This window comes from Apis mellifera, linkage group LG14, assembly GCF_003254395.2.
Source record: "Apis mellifera strain DH4 linkage group LG14, Amel_HAv3.1, whole genome shotgun sequence".
NCBI classification, from domain to species: Eukaryota; Metazoa; Arthropoda; class Insecta; order Hymenoptera; family Apidae; genus Apis; species Apis mellifera.
In genome coordinates, this window is record NC_037651.1 from 9,095,659 (window position 1) to 9,116,280 (window position 20,622).

The 20,622-nt window shown below is 29.9% G+C and overlaps 5 protein-coding genes across 14 annotated transcripts; 2 read left to right on the top strand and 3 right to left on the bottom strand.

Moving 5' to 3' along the window:
• Positions 1-30: 30 nt before the first annotated feature.
• Positions 31-2,340, bottom strand: LOC102653795 (neuropeptide Y receptor type 1). Its single transcript, XM_026445017.1, has 4 exons — positions 1,078-2,340; positions 763-988; positions 479-681; positions 31-401 (listed from the first exon to the last, which is right to left on the bottom strand). Exons 1-4 carry the CDS (start codon positions 1,458-1,460, stop codon positions 134-136), a joined length of 1,080 nt encoding a protein of 359 aa, XP_026300802.1. The 5' UTR covers positions 1,461-2,340; the 3' UTR covers positions 31-133.
• Positions 2,341-2,667: 327 nt separating this feature from the next.
• Positions 2,668-6,261, bottom strand: LOC100578743 (zinc finger protein 431). Of its 2 annotated transcripts, none has more exons than XM_006564824.3 (7): positions 5,564-6,261; positions 5,393-5,495; positions 4,999-5,309; positions 4,559-4,927; positions 4,134-4,488; positions 3,691-3,998; positions 2,668-3,633 (listed from the first exon to the last, which is right to left on the bottom strand). In XM_006564824.3, the coding sequence occupies exons 1-7, from the start codon at positions 5,825-5,827 to the stop codon at positions 3,082-3,084; spliced, it is 2,262 nt and encodes a 753-aa protein (XP_006564887.1). In that variant the 5' UTR covers positions 5,828-6,261; the 3' UTR covers positions 2,668-3,081. The 2 variants fall into 2 exon arrangements, with proteins under 2 accessions (XP_006564887.1, XP_006564886.1); XM_006564823.3 differs by having other exon boundaries at positions 4,999-5,321.
• Positions 6,262-6,797: 536 nt separating this feature from the next.
• On the bottom strand, positions 6,798-8,163 carry LOC726649 (thioredoxin domain-containing protein 15). 3 transcript variants are annotated; one of them, XM_006564821.2, is made up of 4 exons: positions 7,886-8,163; positions 7,604-7,806; positions 7,300-7,526; positions 6,798-7,196 (listed from the first exon to the last, which is right to left on the bottom strand). In XM_006564821.2, the coding sequence occupies exons 1-4, from the start codon at positions 7,929-7,931 to the stop codon at positions 6,842-6,844; spliced, it is 831 nt and encodes a 276-aa protein (XP_006564884.1). In that variant the 5' UTR covers positions 7,932-8,163; the 3' UTR covers positions 6,798-6,841. The 3 variants fall into 3 exon arrangements, with proteins under 3 accessions (XP_006564884.1, XP_006564883.1, XP_006564885.1); XM_006564820.2 differs by having other exon boundaries at positions 7,604-7,818; positions 7,886-8,162; XM_006564822.3 differs by having other exon boundaries at positions 7,604-7,818; positions 8,086-8,160.
• Positions 8,164-8,625: 462 nt separating this feature from the next.
• LOC100578703 lies at positions 8,626-12,072 on the top strand. Of its 2 annotated transcripts, none has more exons than XM_003250488.4 (4): positions 8,626-8,860; positions 10,324-10,565; positions 10,786-11,166; positions 11,247-12,072. In XM_003250488.4, exons 2-4 carry the CDS (start codon positions 10,326-10,328, stop codon positions 11,994-11,996), a joined length of 1,371 nt encoding a protein of 456 aa, XP_003250536.2. In that variant the 5' UTR covers positions 8,626-8,860; positions 10,324-10,325; the 3' UTR covers positions 11,997-12,072. The 2 variants fall into 2 exon arrangements, with proteins under 2 accessions (XP_003250536.2, XP_006564882.2); XM_006564819.3 differs by lacking the exon at positions 8,626-8,860 and adding an exon at positions 9,313-9,496.
• Positions 12,073-13,919: 1,847 nt separating this feature from the next.
• LOC726670 (RING finger protein 207) lies at positions 13,920-19,967 on the top strand. Of its 6 annotated transcripts, none has more exons than XM_016916178.2 (9): positions 13,920-14,095; positions 14,620-14,859; positions 15,022-15,264; positions 15,938-16,086; positions 16,196-16,980; positions 17,361-17,708; positions 17,795-18,077; positions 18,143-18,532; positions 19,224-19,967. In XM_016916178.2, the coding sequence occupies exons 3-9, from the start codon at positions 15,047-15,049 to the stop codon at positions 19,796-19,798; spliced, it is 2,748 nt and encodes a 915-aa protein (XP_016771667.1). In that variant the 5' UTR covers positions 13,920-14,095; positions 14,620-14,859; positions 15,022-15,046; the 3' UTR covers positions 19,799-19,967. The 6 variants fall into 6 exon arrangements, with proteins under 6 accessions (XP_016771667.1, XP_006564880.1, XP_006564878.1 ...); XM_006564817.3 differs by lacking the exon at positions 13,920-14,095 and having other exon boundaries at positions 19,224-19,492; positions 19,574-19,967; XM_006564815.3 differs by lacking the exon at positions 13,920-14,095 and having other exon boundaries at positions 14,620-14,891.
• Positions 19,968-20,622: the final 655 nt, after the last annotated feature.

The following is a 20,622-nucleotide window of genomic DNA, read 5'->3' on the forward strand; positions in this document are numbered from 1 at the left end:
AAATGCATCTATAAGGAATTTAAGATTTTAAATATTATTTATCCTACATTTATATTTCTTATTATATTTCTCAATAAAATATTTAAAATATATTTATAAAATTAATTAAAGCAAATAGGATTCTAACATTTGATCATATGATAGTTGATGAAATATGTGGTATTGTGTTTCTGTCTTTATAAAAGATTCGTATACAAGGAAATTGTGGTTTTAGATTATGAGAATTTTGTGTTTTTAATCCTGAGATAATACAAGTTTTTAATACTTTTTGTTTTTTTTTTTGCATTAGCCAAGATGTAGCAGAGCACAACATTAATTCCTTCCTTAGTGAACTACTACTACAGCCATATAATAAAGGATTTATTGCTGCATTAACTAATACTAAATATCTGCTAATATACCTGTAACAATTGTTTATTTATTACATACTATATATATCTTGGAAAAATATTTTTATTAATTTTTTAGAAATATTTACCATAATGGATATATAGCTTCTGCTTGTCCTGTTTTAGGTGTTTCTTTCAATAATTGTGCTCTACGAATTATTAATGCGGTAAATGGTACACGGCATATAATGAATGCTAAAACTATAAGAGCCAATATTTGTGTTACTTTTCCTTTATATTTTACCACAATTGAATATTTATTTTTTAGAGCTTGTGATTTATAGCGATCTAACTAAAATTCGATATTTTATAGATTATATTTATATTTTTATAATATTTATAAGAAAAATTAAATACTTTATCATTTCAATACTTTGATAAGAATAGCTGTATAACATATTGCCATGATAGTCAATGGTGCCCAAACACTTAAACCAGCAAAAATATGCCAATAAGGATAAATAAGCACAGTATCTTCAGTGCAATAAGTTTCTAAATAATTTTTCCATTGTCTTTCATAATAATGACGAAAATAAATCAAAGGAATGGCAACAGATATTCCAAAAATCCAAGTAGAGAAAAGTAAAATATACATCATCCTGATAATAAAATCCATGATAAAAAAATGTAAAATGTATATTATTTATTATATAATGATTTTTATGTTTTTAATTCTTTATTTTATCACCTTTTTGTTAATTTTCCCGAGCAATTAAGCACAATAGCAGAAACACGATCATAACTAATTGTACTCAAATTAAAAACTGCAACTAATGTTAAAGCATGCACCAATGATCCATCCAATCGACAACCAATCTCTCCCAAAATATAATTTTGAAATAGATCGACGCAAAGAAACATCCATGGACATATTAAGCATGTACCTAAATCCGCGATACACATATTCACAATTAAGAGATTAGTTGTAGTATGTAAAGATTTTTCTTTGAGTATCACGTAGATTAATCCACCATTAGCAAAAGATCCAATGATGATAATTGGTAAAATGCTGATGATTTTTACAATTATTTCCCACATAGGACGTATTTCCCAAATTTCTCTGGGAAACATATACTTACTAGTGTCGATATTTTCCCACTAAGAATTTATATATTTGTCAATTATATTAATAGTGAATGTAATAACTAATTGATATTTTAAACAAAATCATACTTCCAAATTAGCAGATGTAAAATCATAATTATTTTCTATATGATAATTCCATTGTATATCTAATATAAAACTTTTATTCCACAAATTTAAAAAGCTCATGTCATTTATTTTAATAAGGCACAAGAACGACATGAATTCTAATAGAATACTAAAGACTTAATCATATTTGCAAGAGACTTAATCTAAATGCAACAGATGGTACATTATAATATCAAGAACAAGTTTGTTTATTCACCACTTTAATAAAGTTTGAAACATGAGACTTCGGTTAAAAATAATTGATCAATTCTGGAAATACTTTTAAAAGAATATTTTTTTTATGAAAAATAATGATGATTTATCATCATTATTAAATAATGATGATTTATATTTTTTAATTTATAAGCATATTTTATTTGGTGAAAATGTATATGAATACACATGAATTTCATATAAATTTGTATAATTTGTATAATGATGTGCGGTAGCTTTTTTTATCTATATAAATTAATTAGGTTTTGTTTATGTACAAGAATGTACATTTGGCACATTTAAATAAAAATATTTTTGCACAATATTTTACGTAGTTGTGATCTATATATCATATATTTATTATTTATATACTTTTTATTAGACACTTCATATAATTTGTACTTAGTAGATTATTTTCTAGTCAGTCATAAAATTATCTAAACGATTTTTTATAATTTTTTTTTAATGTACGAAAAATATATAAAAGTTATACTAATAGTACGATTTAATTATGCAAATATTTAATTTCAGTACTAAATGTTATTTTTTTTAAGAGATTAAAAATAATTGAAATTATTAATCGTTTATATACTTTTTTATGAATACATCTATATTTTTTATATTATAAATTTTTAACACCATTGGAACTCTTAGAATTAATTCTAATATTAATCTTTGAGAAAGATTTTTGTTAGATTTTTATTTTTTTATAGCTAAAATAAAGTAATATTTTGTAATTCATTTTATTATATTACTATTATCTTATATTACTATTAAATAACTAAGAAAGTAGAAATTAAGAATGGTATTGAAATTCACAACATAGTTGTAACTAATAATGTAACTCAATTGTTAAAATAGATCATAAATTAAATAATATAGATTTTTTTACTTTAATATATTAAACAGGCATAATAAAACTATCTCTGATACAATTGCTATTCATATTTCACATATTCTATCCGCACAATACCATTGAGGATATACAAATTTTTAGTATGTATTATTTGTATTATTTACAAATAATTACAAATAATACAAATATTTGTATATTTGTATTATTTACAAACGAATACTATTCATGTCTAGTCACAGCAGCAATTCACATTAGAATGTCATTTGTTCATAAAAACTAAAATTTTATAACATTTAATGCATGAATACAAATCCTGCTGATAGTCTTTGAACACTATGGAAAATAGGGATTCATTCATCATCATCATTTTCCATTACATTAAACAATATTAAACTACAATTTATAACAAACATATGACTAGCTTTTATAGTCTCATTCTGTATCATCAGCTTCTGATGATTGCGCGACGGGTAATGGTGACGGAATAACTAGTTCATCATCTTCAACTTCTTCTTCAGCAAGCAAAAAATCTTCTCCTTCATGAATTTCTTCTTCTCTTGCTGGTTCTGGTGGAGCTAATACATCTTGACCATGTTGTTTTAAATGATCTTTCAAAGCAAATGCTCTACCATAGGATGCACCACAAATATAACAACTGAACTTTAAATTATTATCTTTTTTATGAGTTTGTATATGAGCACGCGCGGCGTATAAAGAAGCAAAAGGACGGGAACATTCAGTGCATCGAAATGGTTTAGTGTGACTATTTTTGTGCCCTGCTAATTGAACACGTGTTTTAAAAGTTTTTGGGCAATATGGGCATGTGTAAGCACGTTCTTCTCCGTGTGTAAGCAAATGATGATTATATACGGATGAAGCCTTAAATCTTTTACCACAATGTTGGCATCCATATGGCCTGACTCCAGTGTGAGTCCTCATATGTAAAGTCAGACAATAAGATACGCGAAAAGTTTTACCGCAAACCTAAGAGATAGTAGATTATTTTTATAATAGAAATGATATTATTTTTAATATACTTACCTCACATGCATGTGGTTTTTCCCCAGTATGGATGCGTTCATGTTTTACTTTCTCATGAGGTCTTGTAAATCTGCGACCACAATGTTGACACTGATAAGGCTTTTGATTTTCTGCAGGTTCAGCAGTTGTAGCAGTCTCTGTAGTAGGTGGTGTTGGTGAATGTGGTTGACTTAGTTCTGTATGTACTGCGGCATGCATTGCTAAACTATCAGCAGAATCAAATTTCCTATTGCATACTGTACAAGTAACAGAATCACCAGAATGTAATGCCATGTGCGCTTCCTTGTATGATTCTGCTAATGTTTTGCCTAAATAATTATAAAATTATAATAATAATAATATATATATAATAATATATAAATAAATATACGTATAAATATAAGTATTTTAAGAAAAAATTTAATTATATTAATTATATTTAAATTTAGTTTTCGAAACATTACCGCACTCAGGACACGTGAATGTTGCACTAGGTGTTCCTTCAGGTGCATCAACATGCCTTGCTCTGACTGGTGCGTGCATTCGAGAATGCAAGCGCAAACTTTTATGTGAACAAAATTCTGTACCACAAGTTTCACATATGAAAGTTTTTTGATTCGGATCAGGTTCACCTTCATGTACTTTTGCATGTAATTGTAATGCTTTTGGTGTTGCAAAAGTTTGGTCACAACTATCGCAACGATTATTGCCATGAAGACATGCATGAACTCGAAAGTTTCCTAATTTAGAGAACTGCTGAAGGCACTGATTACATCTATACATTCTCATTGGTGTTGCAGCCAATCTTTTTTCTCGTACCTATAATCAATGTATATGAAAAAATATCAAGATTGATTATAATAAATAGACAAATAGACACTTTTCATACTTTCACTCCTTCTACATTAGAAAAAAATTTTTCAATCATTGGTGCTTTAGTAGATTGAAGTGATGTTTGTGCTGGAGTTCTATCCCAGAATCTTTCTATTTGTACTACTTTTCTTGTATATAATCTTCCTTCACTGTCTACACATTCTTCTGTACGAAGAGTATTCATACTTTGTCTTTGTCTATTATTGATTACATTTCCTGATTCTGAAGTTAAGGTGTTAGTTGCAGGTACTGTAGGAATATCATCTAATTGATCAGCTATTTCAAGTAGTACTTCTTGTCCATCATGAAATTGTTTTATATGTTCCACAACAGAATTAAAGCTCATGTCACAACTAGTGCAACTGTAAACTGCTTCTGGTTCAATCTATAAAAATTACATTTTTTAATTATATAATTTATTTATTCATGTATAAATAATGTCTTTATTATTCATACCTCACAAAGTTCTTGTTTAACATGTAAAAGTCCATCTTCATCTAATTCACCTACATCATTTATATGATCCATATTTATCAAAGCACCAGTATCTCCATCAAGAAGTTCTGAACCATCAGGTAAAATAGTAATTACATTTTTATTTCTATTTTTATCATCTGTCTCTGAGGTGGTTGAAATTGCCACTAACTGATCCTGAGATAAAGATTTTTCTTCTGCTTTGCTTGCAATATTAGGAACTTTTTCTGACATCTTAAATTCCAAAGAATTTTGCTCCATGTGTGTCTCTTCAGTTTCCATCTTTTCTACGACTTTAATATCTCCTGATATTTTCATTAGAAATAATAGTCAAACAAACAGAATTAAGATAGATTAAATTAGCATGTCTACACACCATTTTCATCAACTTGTATAGTTTGAGGCCCACCAACTATCATAATTCCAGTGTCATTTACAGTTGCTAGAAAGCTTTGATCTATCCCTTCAACATTTGTATCCTAAAATTAGAATTATCAAGCAAAAACCAAAAAGAATATAAGTATAAAAATTTTCATTGGGTATTAACCATTAACACTTCTGTATCTACTGGTTGAGATTCCTGTTGAACATCCTCCTCAGGATCATGTTTTGATTCAGATGATGCCTCTGATTCAACGCTTTGTCCACACCGATCCAAATGTTGAATGAGTGCCATTACTGAGTCAGACCGCTGCGAACAACCAGGACAGTATAGGTTGTCCGTCATGCTTAATAAATGGTACTTTAATGACTGTGGATTGTTAAATGTTTCACCACAGCACATTGGGCAGACAAGATTTAACGAGCCCATTATCTTTTTCGTTTTGGTGCTGATCTCATAGAGGGTCTTTGTTGACCTTAATCTGACCCTCTACTTTTTTTATTAACTTAACTCGATTTTTTTACGTTCGTCTATTTTATTTTTAATTAAAAAACAAAGCCGGCTCCTTGTTAAGAACCTAACCTGATGATGAATCACAAAAATCAGTAAAACTCTTCAAATATGTCCAGATATAGAACAATGTCATGTTGTTTCTTCGGAAGACTTGGCTTTCCACAAAATATCTATTTAATTGCAATCAATTATATTACATAAAAATAAACGGCATTTCTTTCTTATAATAACAGCGATAACAAAACTCACTAGAGACGAACTTCAGCGCAAACAAATGCCGCACACAACAATCATGAAGTTAGGGATGTGATAAGTGAATCGCGAAGTCGGCCATTACATGCGAGTTTCGGTATATTAACTATCGAAGTCAAATTCAAGCTTTATTATTTACAATATCATAATTGTTTCATTGCAAATTATTATAATCTTGTTAGATTTCATCTCTCGAGAGTTTCAAATCACTTGTATTATAGTATATACATCAAAACAATTGATAGGAATCGAAAGTGAATTAGATGCTCAATTGACAAAAGGCGCGCGGTATGTTGAGATTTCATTAGAACAAACTTCGCATTTACAAAACTTCTTGTAATTTATAATTCAATAATATATTATTAAAAGATAAAATTATAATATTATTAAATATTATGTAATATTGTAATATTGTATTATGTAATATTGTATAATATTGTATAAAATGCAAAATTTAATAAGTAATTTTATAAATACTAAAAGAAGGTAAAGAATAATAATTAGACAATATATCATTCTAAATAACATATATTTTACTTATTTAGCAAAGTATATATACATTGTCTTAATTAATAATTACAATATATATTATCACGTAAATCAATAATAATACCATGTGTTTGAATTTCATGCCATGTTTTTGTTACATGGAATAAAAATAGTCTCTTTTTTTATGTTTTAATCAACATGCTCATGTTGAGCATTACTTTCACGCCATGTATTTTGAATTAATTCTACAAATTGTTGCCACCATCTACTTTGAGATGTAAAATACAAAGCACATGCAGTAATGAAAATCCATGAAAGAACTAGACAATAATCTGTTCCATTAGAAGGTGTACTAGAAACAGGACCAGAGAAATCCAAGGATGTAACATATAATGATCCATTTGGTTGTAAATTAGTTATTTGTGTTATAAATTTTGCAAAAGTTTCCAATGTATAAACAGTATAATTAAATTTTGCTACAGGTTTCCCATTATGAACAAGCATTAATGTTGGAACTCCAACAATTCCATATTGAGCATTAAAACTGAAAATATGGAAAATTTAAAAAGCATTTAGATTTTTCTAATTATATAAATATTCATGTTCATATTTATTTCATACTTTTGATATTTAATATTATATCTTACTTTTGATATTTAATAGCATCTAGTGCTACTGCTTTAATATGTGGAAATGAACGTGGCAATGCATTAAAATGTGGTGCAGCTTGACTACTGAATATACTCCATCTGGCATAAAATAATACTATTACACAAGTTCCTGGTAAAAGTCTGCCTTCTTTATCATTTCTACTTTTATTTGATGGTCCAGGTTCTAAGATTAATAATTTCATTAATCTGGTTGCATTAACAATCTGAAATTTATATTTATGTAATATAATTTTTTTTTTATATTTTATATTTAATATTTTCAAATATTTTATTATTTTACTTCTACTGGTCCATAGACTTTATCTGTTAAACAATTGACTTTAGTCACATTAGAAGACGAATTAGTTGCTGTCACATTTGCTTCAATAATTTTATTTTCTTCTTCATACTTTACATCGTCTGAATTAGATTCGGATTTTTGATCAGAGTTCTTAAATGAGATTACTTCTATCACTTCACATTCGCCCATTCGTCCAAAAACACCTATTACATGAACTACACAAATAAGAGAAATTGAAATTGCCTTATTATCAAATTGCAACGAAAGATATTAATGTCTCACCTAAAACTATGATAAATAAACAGAAGTTCTTTCTAGAAAAAAACATTTTATGTACATAACCTAGAAAACTGCTTATGTGTTTTTATCAGAAATTTGAAAACGATTAAATTCACAAATAACTTGAACGTTTTTAATCTATAACGTACAATATTTAACGAATAATCATAATTGCAGTATAATTCATAATATTATACACATACCAAGCGAATTGATGCATCATTTTTATTTTCATTCTCGATCAAGAAATAATATGTATAGGAATATCATGATCAACTGTTTGAGGTCGCATCAATCGCATATCCTACAATTTATCTATTATTCCCCAACATAAAATATAATATGCAATCTGTTATTATTTTTACATATGCATATTATTAATAATTTATTTTAATTATTATATTAATTTTACATATATACAAATTTGATATCATATTTTACATAATCAAGATTAATATTTTTTTAATCTATATTATTTTTTAATAAACTCTCAAATCTTATAAAAATCTTAAGTTCTCTTTCGAAAAAGATGAATTTATACAAATGTTTTTTTACAATCAAAAATATATTATATTATATATATAATTTCTTTATGCATCATATTATGGTTATTATATTATATTATAAATATTAAAATGTATTATTCTTAAAATGTGTTAAAAAAGTTATATCATAATCATTAATTCATTGGAAATAATGGAATCAATTAATTTATAATAAATAAATCTCAGGATAAATCTCATACGACCAAACTCGTTGCTTTCGAACATATTCCACATAAGTACTGCCGGAAGAAAAAAGAAAGAAAGATTTAAGAGTAGGAGTTACCGCGCGTATCTAGCCACTTTCATTGTTATTTGATCTGCCTTACGCTAAAGGTGCAAGTTGAATATTTCCATTTCTTTGAACGAATAATTTTATTTATTTATTACAAAATTTTTCATTATTAAAAAAAGATATAATACCTTCGAATTTTCAGTGAGTACATACAAATATTTTTATCTTTTTATATTTCTCACTATTTCTACAATGCACAATGCGCAATTTCTATAATGTTTCAATTACTATCTTTCGTTAAAAAATTACTTTCTTTTTTTTTACATTATATTAAAAAAAAATTCTTTATTTTCGTATTCAATGCTTTATCTGATCTGATATATAATTTTTCCAAAAAATAATTAATTTTTATTCAGTTAAAATATCTTAAAATTATTATTAATTATATATTCCCAATAATTTTAAAATTGAATATTTTATTTTTTTTGTTAAATCATTGATTATTCATATAGATAATTATAATATGAATAAATGGAATTTCTAATGTTTTGCCAAGAAAATATATATATATATATATATATATATATATATATATATATATATAAGAAATGATTTTAAAAAAATACGACAGAAGGGAAATAATTACAAAATCAGCAGTGCCGGTTAACGGAGCGCGGAAACATCAGCAAATGAAATTAACATCGAATCGCGCATTAGCATACAAAAATACCGATGCTGGCCTTATTCACTTTACCAAGTGTCAAGTAGTAATATAGTATCAAGATTCATGCATACCGTCCAAACAATAAGATTTCGTATTTAGGGCATCGTAAAAAAGTTGCGTATACTTAAATGAAAGAAATATCTTACTACATCGTAGTGTTTCGGTCAATTAGGAAATTCACTTCAAATAAGATAAAAAATTATTTATTGATTTAATTATTGCTTTTTGTGTTAATATCGTACAACATTAGAATAAAATCAATATTCTATACGAAGAATTTAATTAATTAGTTAATCGATATTATTAAAATAAGATTTATTTTAATGATTTTAATGATTTTTTTTTCAATTTTTTTTATTTCAAAGCGGATATTAAGAAATATTATATTTAATATTTTAGAATATACATGCAATTAATTCGATATTTCCTTGGAAGAATTAATAACAATCGAAGAATACAATAGAGATAGTGCAAATTATGCTTCCTGATTTCACTCGATTGTCGCTGAAACGCTGGACGGAAGGAAGACGTATTCATGCTCTGTTTCAGCGACTCGAATTCACTGAGTTTCTACAGGATATACCTACTGAGATTTTAATGATATCGCGACACAAAAATATAATTTTTTGTTTCTTACAAGTTTTGAAAGTGTCATTACAATTGGCTTTATCATGAAATCGTAAAGAATAATAAAACTGACCACTATTCCCTCTATTCATTAGATTCTTATATATAATTTTCACTTTGATTTTTCTTCTATTTTGATGATCTATAAATAATATCTTATTCACATTGTTCTTTTATAATGATGAAATCTAATCAAATTAAAAATTCCATAGTAACAAATTCATGTAATAATTAAAATGACTTTAGAAATTGTTATACATTTTATTATAATTATTTTTAATAATTATGTATATTATTTTCTTATCGGTTATAGAGATGGTGTCATTCTGTGAGATATCAGTGATTATGTTGTTGACATTTTCTTCGATTAATTTCATTCATTCGAATATTGGCAATTGGGAAGCTTGTGGTGGAAGATTAGAACGTGCCCTAGATGCACTTCACAAAGACTCGAGTAGACGAAAAGGATTCGAAGAAGAGAAACCAGGAACGTTGTATCAGCAAGAACTTCGTTCTGTACCACTTGAAATGTCTGTCTCCCGGATTGTTGTGAAAGTAATATTTATTGCATGAATTGGATTATAATCTATAATTGTAAATATCAAGATAAATCTTGATATTTCTTTCAATTAATATATAAATGAAATTCTTACACTTGCATTTAAAAGAAAATTTTCAAGTGAGAGAAGAATTTTATGTTTATATATCATCCTTTTTTACAAATTTAATTTAATTTATTTTTTCATTAATTTAGACATTGTTTTTCATTTTTTAGTTATCACAAGGAGCTAGAAACACGGGAAATTGGGCGAGGGTTGAAAAATGCATTTACGAACCCAACAACAATTCTCTTCAAACTCGAGTCATGTTCAATGATTTATCTGTTTCTGGAATGGTTTCGTTGATACCACGGGATCACCAGTCTTCCGTATCGGCCGAGTCTTGCAGAATGACTTTAAGATTGAGACGGGCAGGTGTCGATTTCTTAACGAGTCCAATCGCCCGTGGCAGAGGGCAAATGCGCATTCGAACGGAATCTAGTTTCTTAGAGCCGAGATTTGCCTCTATTTATGCTTATGGTTGCCATCCTACACGTTTAGACAAACAAATCAAGAGACAGGACAAATGGCCTCCGTTTTATCCACCTCGAGATGAAGTAATCTATTTGTATCATTTTTTAATTGATTAATTAAATTTTCGACATTTATTGGGAATGAAACATTTAATATTTTCTAGTATACAATTCTACCTTTAGTATTGAATGATGATTACGAGGCAGCAGAGCCACGTCAATTGGTCGGTGTTTCGAAAGAGGTGGACGTTGTCATTCCGAACGAAACTCGTCAATCTCGTTTCGTGAACGCTCCTGTTGCAAAATTAGGAATATGGAAGAAAAATGTTTGGCTCACCAAATCTCCACTGCGAAAAAGGCGGGCTCTCGTGAAATCCAATGTTGTTGCTAGTTCTTCGGATGTACATCGTTTTCTAGAGTCTTTTAAAAGTCGTCACGAAGTTGGTATTCGTTCCATAAGGATACCGAGATCAACGGAGATGATCACTCCTCAAGATTTTGTAACCGCATTGATCAGTAAACGGTCAAAAATCAATGAAACTGGTAATTGCACTGAACATCGAACAGGGCAGACCAATCTAACCGATATAACTAAAGTTTTTTCGAGAAACTTGGATGACAGCAAATCGAAAACAAATGTTAAGAGGGAAAAAACTTATCCGATAATGGAAAAAGAGGAATCGAAAGAAACTAGACATTTGTACATTGATGAATCGTTAGACAATATTTTTCCAATTGATCCAGAAAACGATGGTAAAAATTGGCAATCTAAAGAAAACATAGCTAGAGAAATGGAAGATGTTTTTTTAAGAGGTGCCAGTCAAGCTTTGACCAGATATATTGAAAAACAATTGCATCCTGCTATTAAAGAAACACTTATGATTTCTATGGGATATACTATCAGTTATGGATAATACGTTCTTCATTAGTTAGTAATAATTTCTTATAATTTAATTTCTCGAAAATTTAAATAAATATTGTAGAAATTTAAATAAAATCTAAATTATTGCTGTAATATTAATGTCTAGTCTTAACAGATGTTTAGCATCAAGAAAAAAATATATATATATATATATTTTTATTTCTTCCTCTAATTTCTAAAAATATAAAGAACTTAAAGAGATAAATATATTTATTATAATAAATAAATATATATAAATTTATTTCTTAAAATTTTAAATATATTTATTTCTTTATATATATAAAATTAACTATTAAATAAGTATATAATTAAAATTAAGTAAAATTAAGTAAAAAGATTTATCTCTAAAAATATGACAATTTTTAAGAAATATATAAAAAATTAGTATAAAATAGGTAAAAATCTAGAAAAATGTAATATGCTACCTTTTTATGTATCATATTTTCTTGATATTTTCTTGATCACGAAGTTGATTAACAATATTATTTGAATGACATATATATTTTTTTACGTATTTTTTTTATATATTTTCATATTTTATATATGAAATATTTTTATGTATATTGTATCAAATTGAAATTATCCAAGGAAGATACAATTTTTAGTCGACAATCGCAAAATGTTAATAAGATCATAGAATGAAGTTAAAGAGGATTCTGTGATGTTATAAATAAGGAAAAAAAATAAAAAAAAAAGACAGAATAGATAAAAATTGAGGAGTCAACGCCATCTCTAGAGTGCCATAAATAAAACAAATGCAAACAAGAAAAATGAAAAATAGAAGGATAAATATAGAATAAGAATTGACGTTAAGTACTATCTTTAGAATATTAAAAAAAATATTTTTTTTAAAAATGTTCGAGAGATGGCATAAATTTATTCATATGAATTCATATCCTACTTTATTAAAGAAGTATCTTTAACATCTAAGAGATGGCACTGATATTCAATTTCTATTTTATCTCTATTTTTCTCTTTCACTATTTGCTATCCTTTCTATATGTATTTTATTTAAGGCACTCTGAAGATGGCGCTGATACTGCAATTTTATTCTATCGCTATCCTTTTTCCATTATTCTTTTTCTTTGTCTTTATTTATCAGATAACCTCTTTATATATTCTATGTTTCTGTTAATATTCCGCGATTTTTGGCGGTTTATTCTATCCTCACCAGATAATTCTAATGTTACTATTATTCGTTATTGATATTTTTATTTGACTAATCAAAAAATATGTGCAAAATTAAACAAAATTGTGGAATAGTTTTAAATTTATTATGTGGTTAACTATTGATCTGATTTTCAAATTAAATGTTCAAGTTGAAAATAATAATTAAAAATATCAAATAAACAAAAAGAATGAAATGAAATCTCGTTATTATATTATATTATATTTAACTATCAGTCTTATAAAAAAATAATTTTTTTTCATATTCATTCTAAGGGAAAAAAATATTAATTATAAATTAATCACATAAAATAAATGAATAATATTCAATAATAAAATTATATCATAAATATATAGTATATGATATAATATTTATATAATTCATTATTGTTTTATAAAAGAGAAATAAAAAGCAAAAAAGTTTAATTTTTAAAAGTATTTGCATTCTAAGTTCTTAGGTTTTATTTTAATATTAGTTTTTCTTACTTTTTTCTTTTATCTTTATACATTTCATATATCTTGAAATCATGATATATTTTATGCATCCCTGATCTAGGGATATCGATGCATAATGACCAACATTTCTATCTTAAAATAATTATTACTAAATGAATCACGATTTTTATTCAAAGTTTCTTTTGAACATTTTTCTGTAATATTTCATAAGAAAAGATTATTAGATTTTTAATAGTTAACCGATATTACGGAATATTTTCTTTGAATACCTATTTACTTATCGGTCATCATACAAACTATGCTTAAAGCTAGTTACAATATAATAATAGTTGTACGATTCTCTATGTTTCATTATATATGTAAATCCCTGTAAGAGTGCAGAAAACGTGATGGTAGTTGAACCAGGGGTTGAAGTGATGCTCTCACGCATATAGATCGAATATATACATACTACATGCACCCTTATCAGTTAGTGATAGATTAAAAGATTCTCTGACAATTTATAAAGCACGTGAAAAAAACATTTGAAGTTCTACTTTTTATAATATCTTATATTACTAAATAATATACTATATATTATTTTATTGTGTCTTCTAACAGGTGTTTATAAATGTTAAATTTCATAGGTGATAGTGAAAATTGTATCATTCATTAAATTGTTATTCAATATAATGCAATTATCATTATTTTATATTTACAAAAAAAATGATTAAAGATGCCTTACATTTTTAATTTTTATAATATATTTATTTCTATATTTATATCGAATAAATAAGAATAAATAAGTATTTATACAGAAATTTTAATATTTTAATCATTTTTAAATTTTTTTAAATTTTCAGATATAAGTAGATTTTCAAATATATTTTTATAGAAATTATTAGAAATTTTTTGAAAAATTATAAAGAAAGAGTGAAAAATGCATCGTAAATGAATTTATGTACATACATCATTGCGTCTGCACACTTACGTCATAGCTACCCTGTGTGCAGATCGGTGCAGCCTTACCACGCAGCAGCGTGTGCAGCAGCAGCAGCAGCAGCAGCAGCCTGTCCTCCTTTCTCCGTATACTAGCATCCTTAGTGGAGGGGTGAGATTGGTGGCATTTCAGTGACGTCAGATTCGATCGTCAGGCGCAACCGAGGGTTTGCGCCCATCATACTACGTCAGAATGACGAGCCGATAAACTATCCATCAGGGTTTTCTGCGGCGGGCGGGCCAACGGTCTTAGGGTAAACATTCTTTCCGATCGTTTTAATTAGTTGTACGTTGTTTTTTTAATCTGCTTTTATTAAATAGTGATGAATTTATGAAATTATAAAGAAAAGAGAAAAGAATGAAGAAACCTACTGACGCAATTGTCGATGAAGCATATTCTGGATTCTCGTTTTTAGGTGGCCGCCGTTGGTTTGGCCGACGATGGCGAACTCGGCGGGGACAACAGTTGACGGTATCGACGTCGGTGAGAATGATGGTACAACAGGAGTAACTGGTGGCGGTCCAAGGAATCCTCTCATCTGCGGCGTCTGTCATGACTATTATAACGAGCCTTGTCTGCTATCCTGCTTTCACACCTTTTGTGCCCGCTGCATTCGTGGCCCTCATCTTGAGGGAAAAGTCTCCTGTCCTATCTGCGGGTAGATAACAACGACTGTTATTGCATGGCGTCCTTAGGGTGGGTGATGATCCCAGGTCTGGCTTAGGTTCGGCTACAATGTGCATGTCATTATATTTCCTAGTTCAATTATACATAGTAGATTTAAATCCAAGTATAATGAGAAAATTTGTTATATTTAATTAATTCTTTACAATAATTTTTTCCTTTATACAATTTCATTTCAATTTTAGGGATAAAATTATGAAATATTCTAAATTTTTTTCTATATTTGTACAATAGAATGTATAGCTCAATCTCTATTCAAAACTATTTAATTAATCTAATTCAATATTATTGAGATTGCATTAAAATCTAGATGTGAATCTATTCTTATCATTTATATTATTTATAGATTATTATTATCTTGTATATACATACTTGATTTGACAATATCTCTTTATTGCAAAGATTATGTGCGATTCTGATTTATTATGCAGAATAAAATTCTTTAGTTTTCCATTTTGCTACAATAGTTTTTTGAACATTTTTTTTCTTTTATATATTATTTTCATTAGAATCCATTTTTATAATCTAAAACAACATTCTTATTTTGCAAGACTTAAAATATATATATATATCTTTTACTATTAAATTTATCTTTAACAATTCTTTATTTTTATAAATTTTAAATATATTATTTTATGTATACATAGGCAACAGACGCAACTAAAAGATGGAGCACAACTACCACCGCCCGATCAGCTGATACGTCAGCTAGTTGAATTGGCAAACTCTGAAAATCCACCTTGTGCCAATTGTGATAAGCGTGACAAATCTACTATGTTTTTCTGTACAACATGTGGTACGTTGGAAGTAACATTAAATAATTTACTTTACTATCTCTATTATGCATTAAGAAGCGATATCATCTGTTGTAGAACACTTAAAATTATTCTTAATTATGTATACAGGACAAGCATTGTGCACACACTGTAGGGAACATACCCACCGAGCAAAGATGTTCTCTACCCACGAGGTGTTGCACATGAGCAAATGCGCCAAGGATACTCAACGCCGTTGCCCTACCCATGGAGAACAATATATAATGTACAGTCAAAGTGCCAAGTGCATGCTCTGCGCTACTTGTTTTCGCGACACACCTGCAGATGCGAGACTTCATTGCGTCGATATCGAAACTGCCTGGCAACAGGCATCAAAGAAGATGGAACGAGCTGTTAATTCTATCTGCGAGCTGCAAGCTGGTGTGCGGGATGGAGTATTGGCTTTAAAATCACAATTGGACGAACTGCGGCACAGTTTGGATTCCGAAAAGAGAACATTGAATTCTTTCTGTCAGGGAATGCAAGAAGCTATAACAAAGACACACGGGAGTGCATTGACCGAGTTACAGCGACAGTTTGAAACGAAGGAGAGGATGGTTCGCAGCCAATTGTTATCGCTAGGTAGCGCACTACCTGTACTGCAGATGCACTTAATGCTGTGCACCGCCTTCACAAGCGGTGCGACGAAATATCAATTTCTCGAGCTGGCCCATCCAATGTTAGACCGGCTCAGTCGAGTCGCGCAATTAGGATATCCATCAAGGCCACCTTTGCTGACCGCGCATTTGAAGACTAACTATAAGAATGAGTTTGCTCGTGCACTGCAACCGTATGTGGGTCAAGCACAGACCCCGAAAGACTCGTTATATGATCAAACTCACACGATGACTCAGCAGGATCCGCCAATGATTCAGGTATCTAGACTCATTTAGCCCGGTCACCTCGATTACAAAATTCCATCTTTACGTTCATATTACAAGTTTCTTTTTCATTGCATTTCTCGCGCACACTTCTGTGTAAGTATTTTTGTTTACAGGATTTTACTCGATATATGATGTGGCTTGTACTTAATCGTATGGTGGTAGTTAGTAGCCAGATTAGAATACAGTCATTCTTGTAGCAAATTGACTGTTCTTGGCAGACGTGAAAACGTTTCGTTTCTTGTTAGTTTCTTAGCCGATGATGTGGTAGTCAGTATCAGACTCTTTATTCAGACCCGTATATGTTTATATACACGTCTGATGTATTAGGAAGGAAATGAGCGGGCGTTTACGTAAAGCATTTCTTTTCCAAGCAGAGCAGCAAATCTGCTCAGAGGATTCCGACCAAGAGTGGGAGCGACGGAGGGCCGTTTTCCAATCACTGCCGAACATTTGATACTCAGTTAAAGGAATTGAATCAACAGTTGCTCACAGTGAAGGAACGTTTAGGGGAATTGCATCGCGACGTGGCACTTTTGAGAAGAGCCAACACACCTCCGTTAGGGACACGTTACGAACAGGTGGCAAGAGATTGTCGTGTATTAGAGCAACAATTAGAGCATTATCAGATGGAACTAGAACGTCTTAGAAACGTGTTTGACGCGCTTTGGGATGAACAGATATGTAGAATTCACATAGAAAAAGAAATATTCCATTCACAGGTATTCTTCAGATTTTATTATTATGTAAAAGGAAAGATATCTTCTGCAACGTGTTTTAATTAATATATTTTTTTCTTTCTATTTAGATGAACGATATTCTGTCATTGAGAAGTCAGGTAAAACAATTGCAGAATCTTGCTCAACAATTAGAACCATTTATAAAATCTTTTGCAACTGGAGTGAGCGCTGGTGAAGTAAGCATGACAGCTTCTGATGTAGCCAGTAATCAGCATTTACAGGCGTTATTGGATCACTTGGCACGGTTACAAATGCAGGAACCACCGCAACCACAAACTCAAGCTCCAACTAAGGATCATCGACATTCCCGCACTACTGCCACCAGTGCTGATAATGCACTTTACATGAAAGGTATTTTTAATTACAATGTGTCTCAATTTTAAGAATATACATATATATAAAAATTTTTAATCTAGAAACTAAAGAGGTACCGACACGTTGTCGTACTCCTTCCGGTGGTGTCGAAGCTGTTTTGGATTCCAGTGGAAATATCGTTGTCTATGGGACAGCCAAGTCTACAGATCCTAAAAGAGGTGTGCTTAGTCAGTTGATTGAGAAAGCTAGAAGTAAAGAGGATCGTAAAAAGTCACCAGGGAGAGAGGAAAGTCGCGATCGTAGTCAGAGTCGACGACCAAGAAAATCTCCCGATAGTACAAAACCAAAGACACCGCCTGGCCACTGGTCCGCCAGCAAAGTACGTTCTTTGTATCGATCGTTGAAGGGTGGCAGCGGAGACAATTCTGCCGAAGGGCTTGATCAAGCGGAAAGATGTACGGATTCCCAGCAACCACAGTCTCATACGGCTGGTAAGAACAAATCTGTGAGGGTTGTATGTACGACTAAATAGCGTTAGAAAAAATTTAATGCTTCAATTAAACTGAAAAATTATGTAGATAGTATTTATAGATTGATGTAAATAAAATTCTGATAAATGTACGCAAGAATTATTGTACTATCGCGTTTAATTTAAGAATGCATTTAAATGTTATTTTTAAATTATCATTTAAAATCATATCAGCTAATTAAGTTAATGAACAGAAACTTTCAGAATAAGCCATCCTGCAAAGAGTTTGAATCCATATTGTCATACTTAAAATAATATTAGATAATGGAACACTTAGTAATTTTTTAATATAATTTTTATACAGTTCAAGTATTTTTTTCATTTGAAACTCTATAACACATAATTAAAATAATCCATGAGCATAAGGTCCAATTAAACTCATCCTTTAATCTTAATTATCTTTTGTATAAATTTTTTCAAATTTTTTTCAAATTTTTCTGTTTAATAAAACAAATATTTTGCATTGGATCTTAATCAAACGTATCTTAGTTCTCTGTTCTAAAAATATTTTAAATCAAATCAAAATGAATTCTTTATAGCATCAATTTCTTTAAAATAATTCAACAAAATAATTCATATCATAGGGAAATGAGATATATTTCATTCAATTCATCCTGATTCATTCGTTCAAATCATCCGTATATTTCTCACAGGCGAGGAAGGAGAGTATCAACGAATTTCGGAGGCATCCAGCACTGGAGAGGCAAAGAAACGCGTACAGGCTCAGGTGCATGCAGTTCCCGACGAACAATCAATCTCCGCGAGCAAAGGAACCAAAGTGTATCCGGCCAGTGATTCGGAGGATGTGTTCTACGCGGATGAAAAGGCCTCGACAGAAGTGAGGAGACGTCGTCGCGCGAGTTGCGACAGCCTAAGCACCACCGGTTCAGGAAGCAGGCGGTCGAGCATCATCGATGGGACGGTAGGTCAATCCGCGCAGGATCCCAGGAAAACAATGGTTCTTTTGATCGGATCTACACCGAAGTCGTCGTCTCTGGTACAGAAACAACGTTCCTGGGAAACGTTTCCGCGGCCAAAAAGCAAACGAAGCGTAACGACCACCGAGGGCGGTGCCTCGTCCCTTAGCCAATTGAAGAAAACGGATAGTTTCGAGGGACACGAGGAAACGGTGAGGACGCTGGTGGCAGCTGTACAGGAAACGAGATCGCATCTGCATCATCGTCATATGCACCATCATCGCCATCATCGGAAGAGCAAGACAAATTAAGACATAACTGATTGTTGGTCGTCAAATCTTGTTCCGGAAGGAAGATCCGCGATGAAGGTTTACAAGGAGCTTTTTTTCAAGAGGTATCCAGCCCGGATGGTCAAAGTGCGGAAATAGATTTTAAGTAGAAAGAAAACTAAATCGAAATAAAAGTATTTATTAGACTGTTTTGGTAGTTTGATTTGCATTTGGCTATCCGGGAGAGTCAATACCCTCCAAAATAATGCCTAGCATACATCGGAGAAAGTACTATCGAAAGACTGTATGTTTACGATGGCACATTATTATTATTATTAGTAGGAAAGAAATATTGTTATGCAAAATGGTACTACAAGAATTTTTTTCCAAATATTTTGAACGTTTTATTAGAGATGTTATAATAATAATAATAAAAATAAAAAAAAAAAAAAAAAAAAAATGAAGAAAAAAAATAGAAAGGGCATTTCGTGTAATGTATATAGTTAAATGAAAATAATTTTACGAATTAGAAATTATTTATCGCTATAAACTGCCATTGATGAAAGCACCTTCGACAAGTGCATATTTTTACTTTTATGAAATATTGTGACTTTTTCGAATTTTATTTTTGGGTTTGGACCAAAAACTGTTTTCAATATTTTTTATATAATCATCTTGTATAATTGCTCGGGTAATTTTTACTCCCATGTATGTCTAGTCAGAGTTGTTTCAGGGTCAACCAGCCTTCAACGTAGAGCAGTCCTCAATTTTTTATTGAACAGTGTTTTGATTGCACTTTTGAAGCGCCGAAGGTCATAATATCGCTGCCAATAGTAAAGTAAAAACAATACGTACATTATGTATAC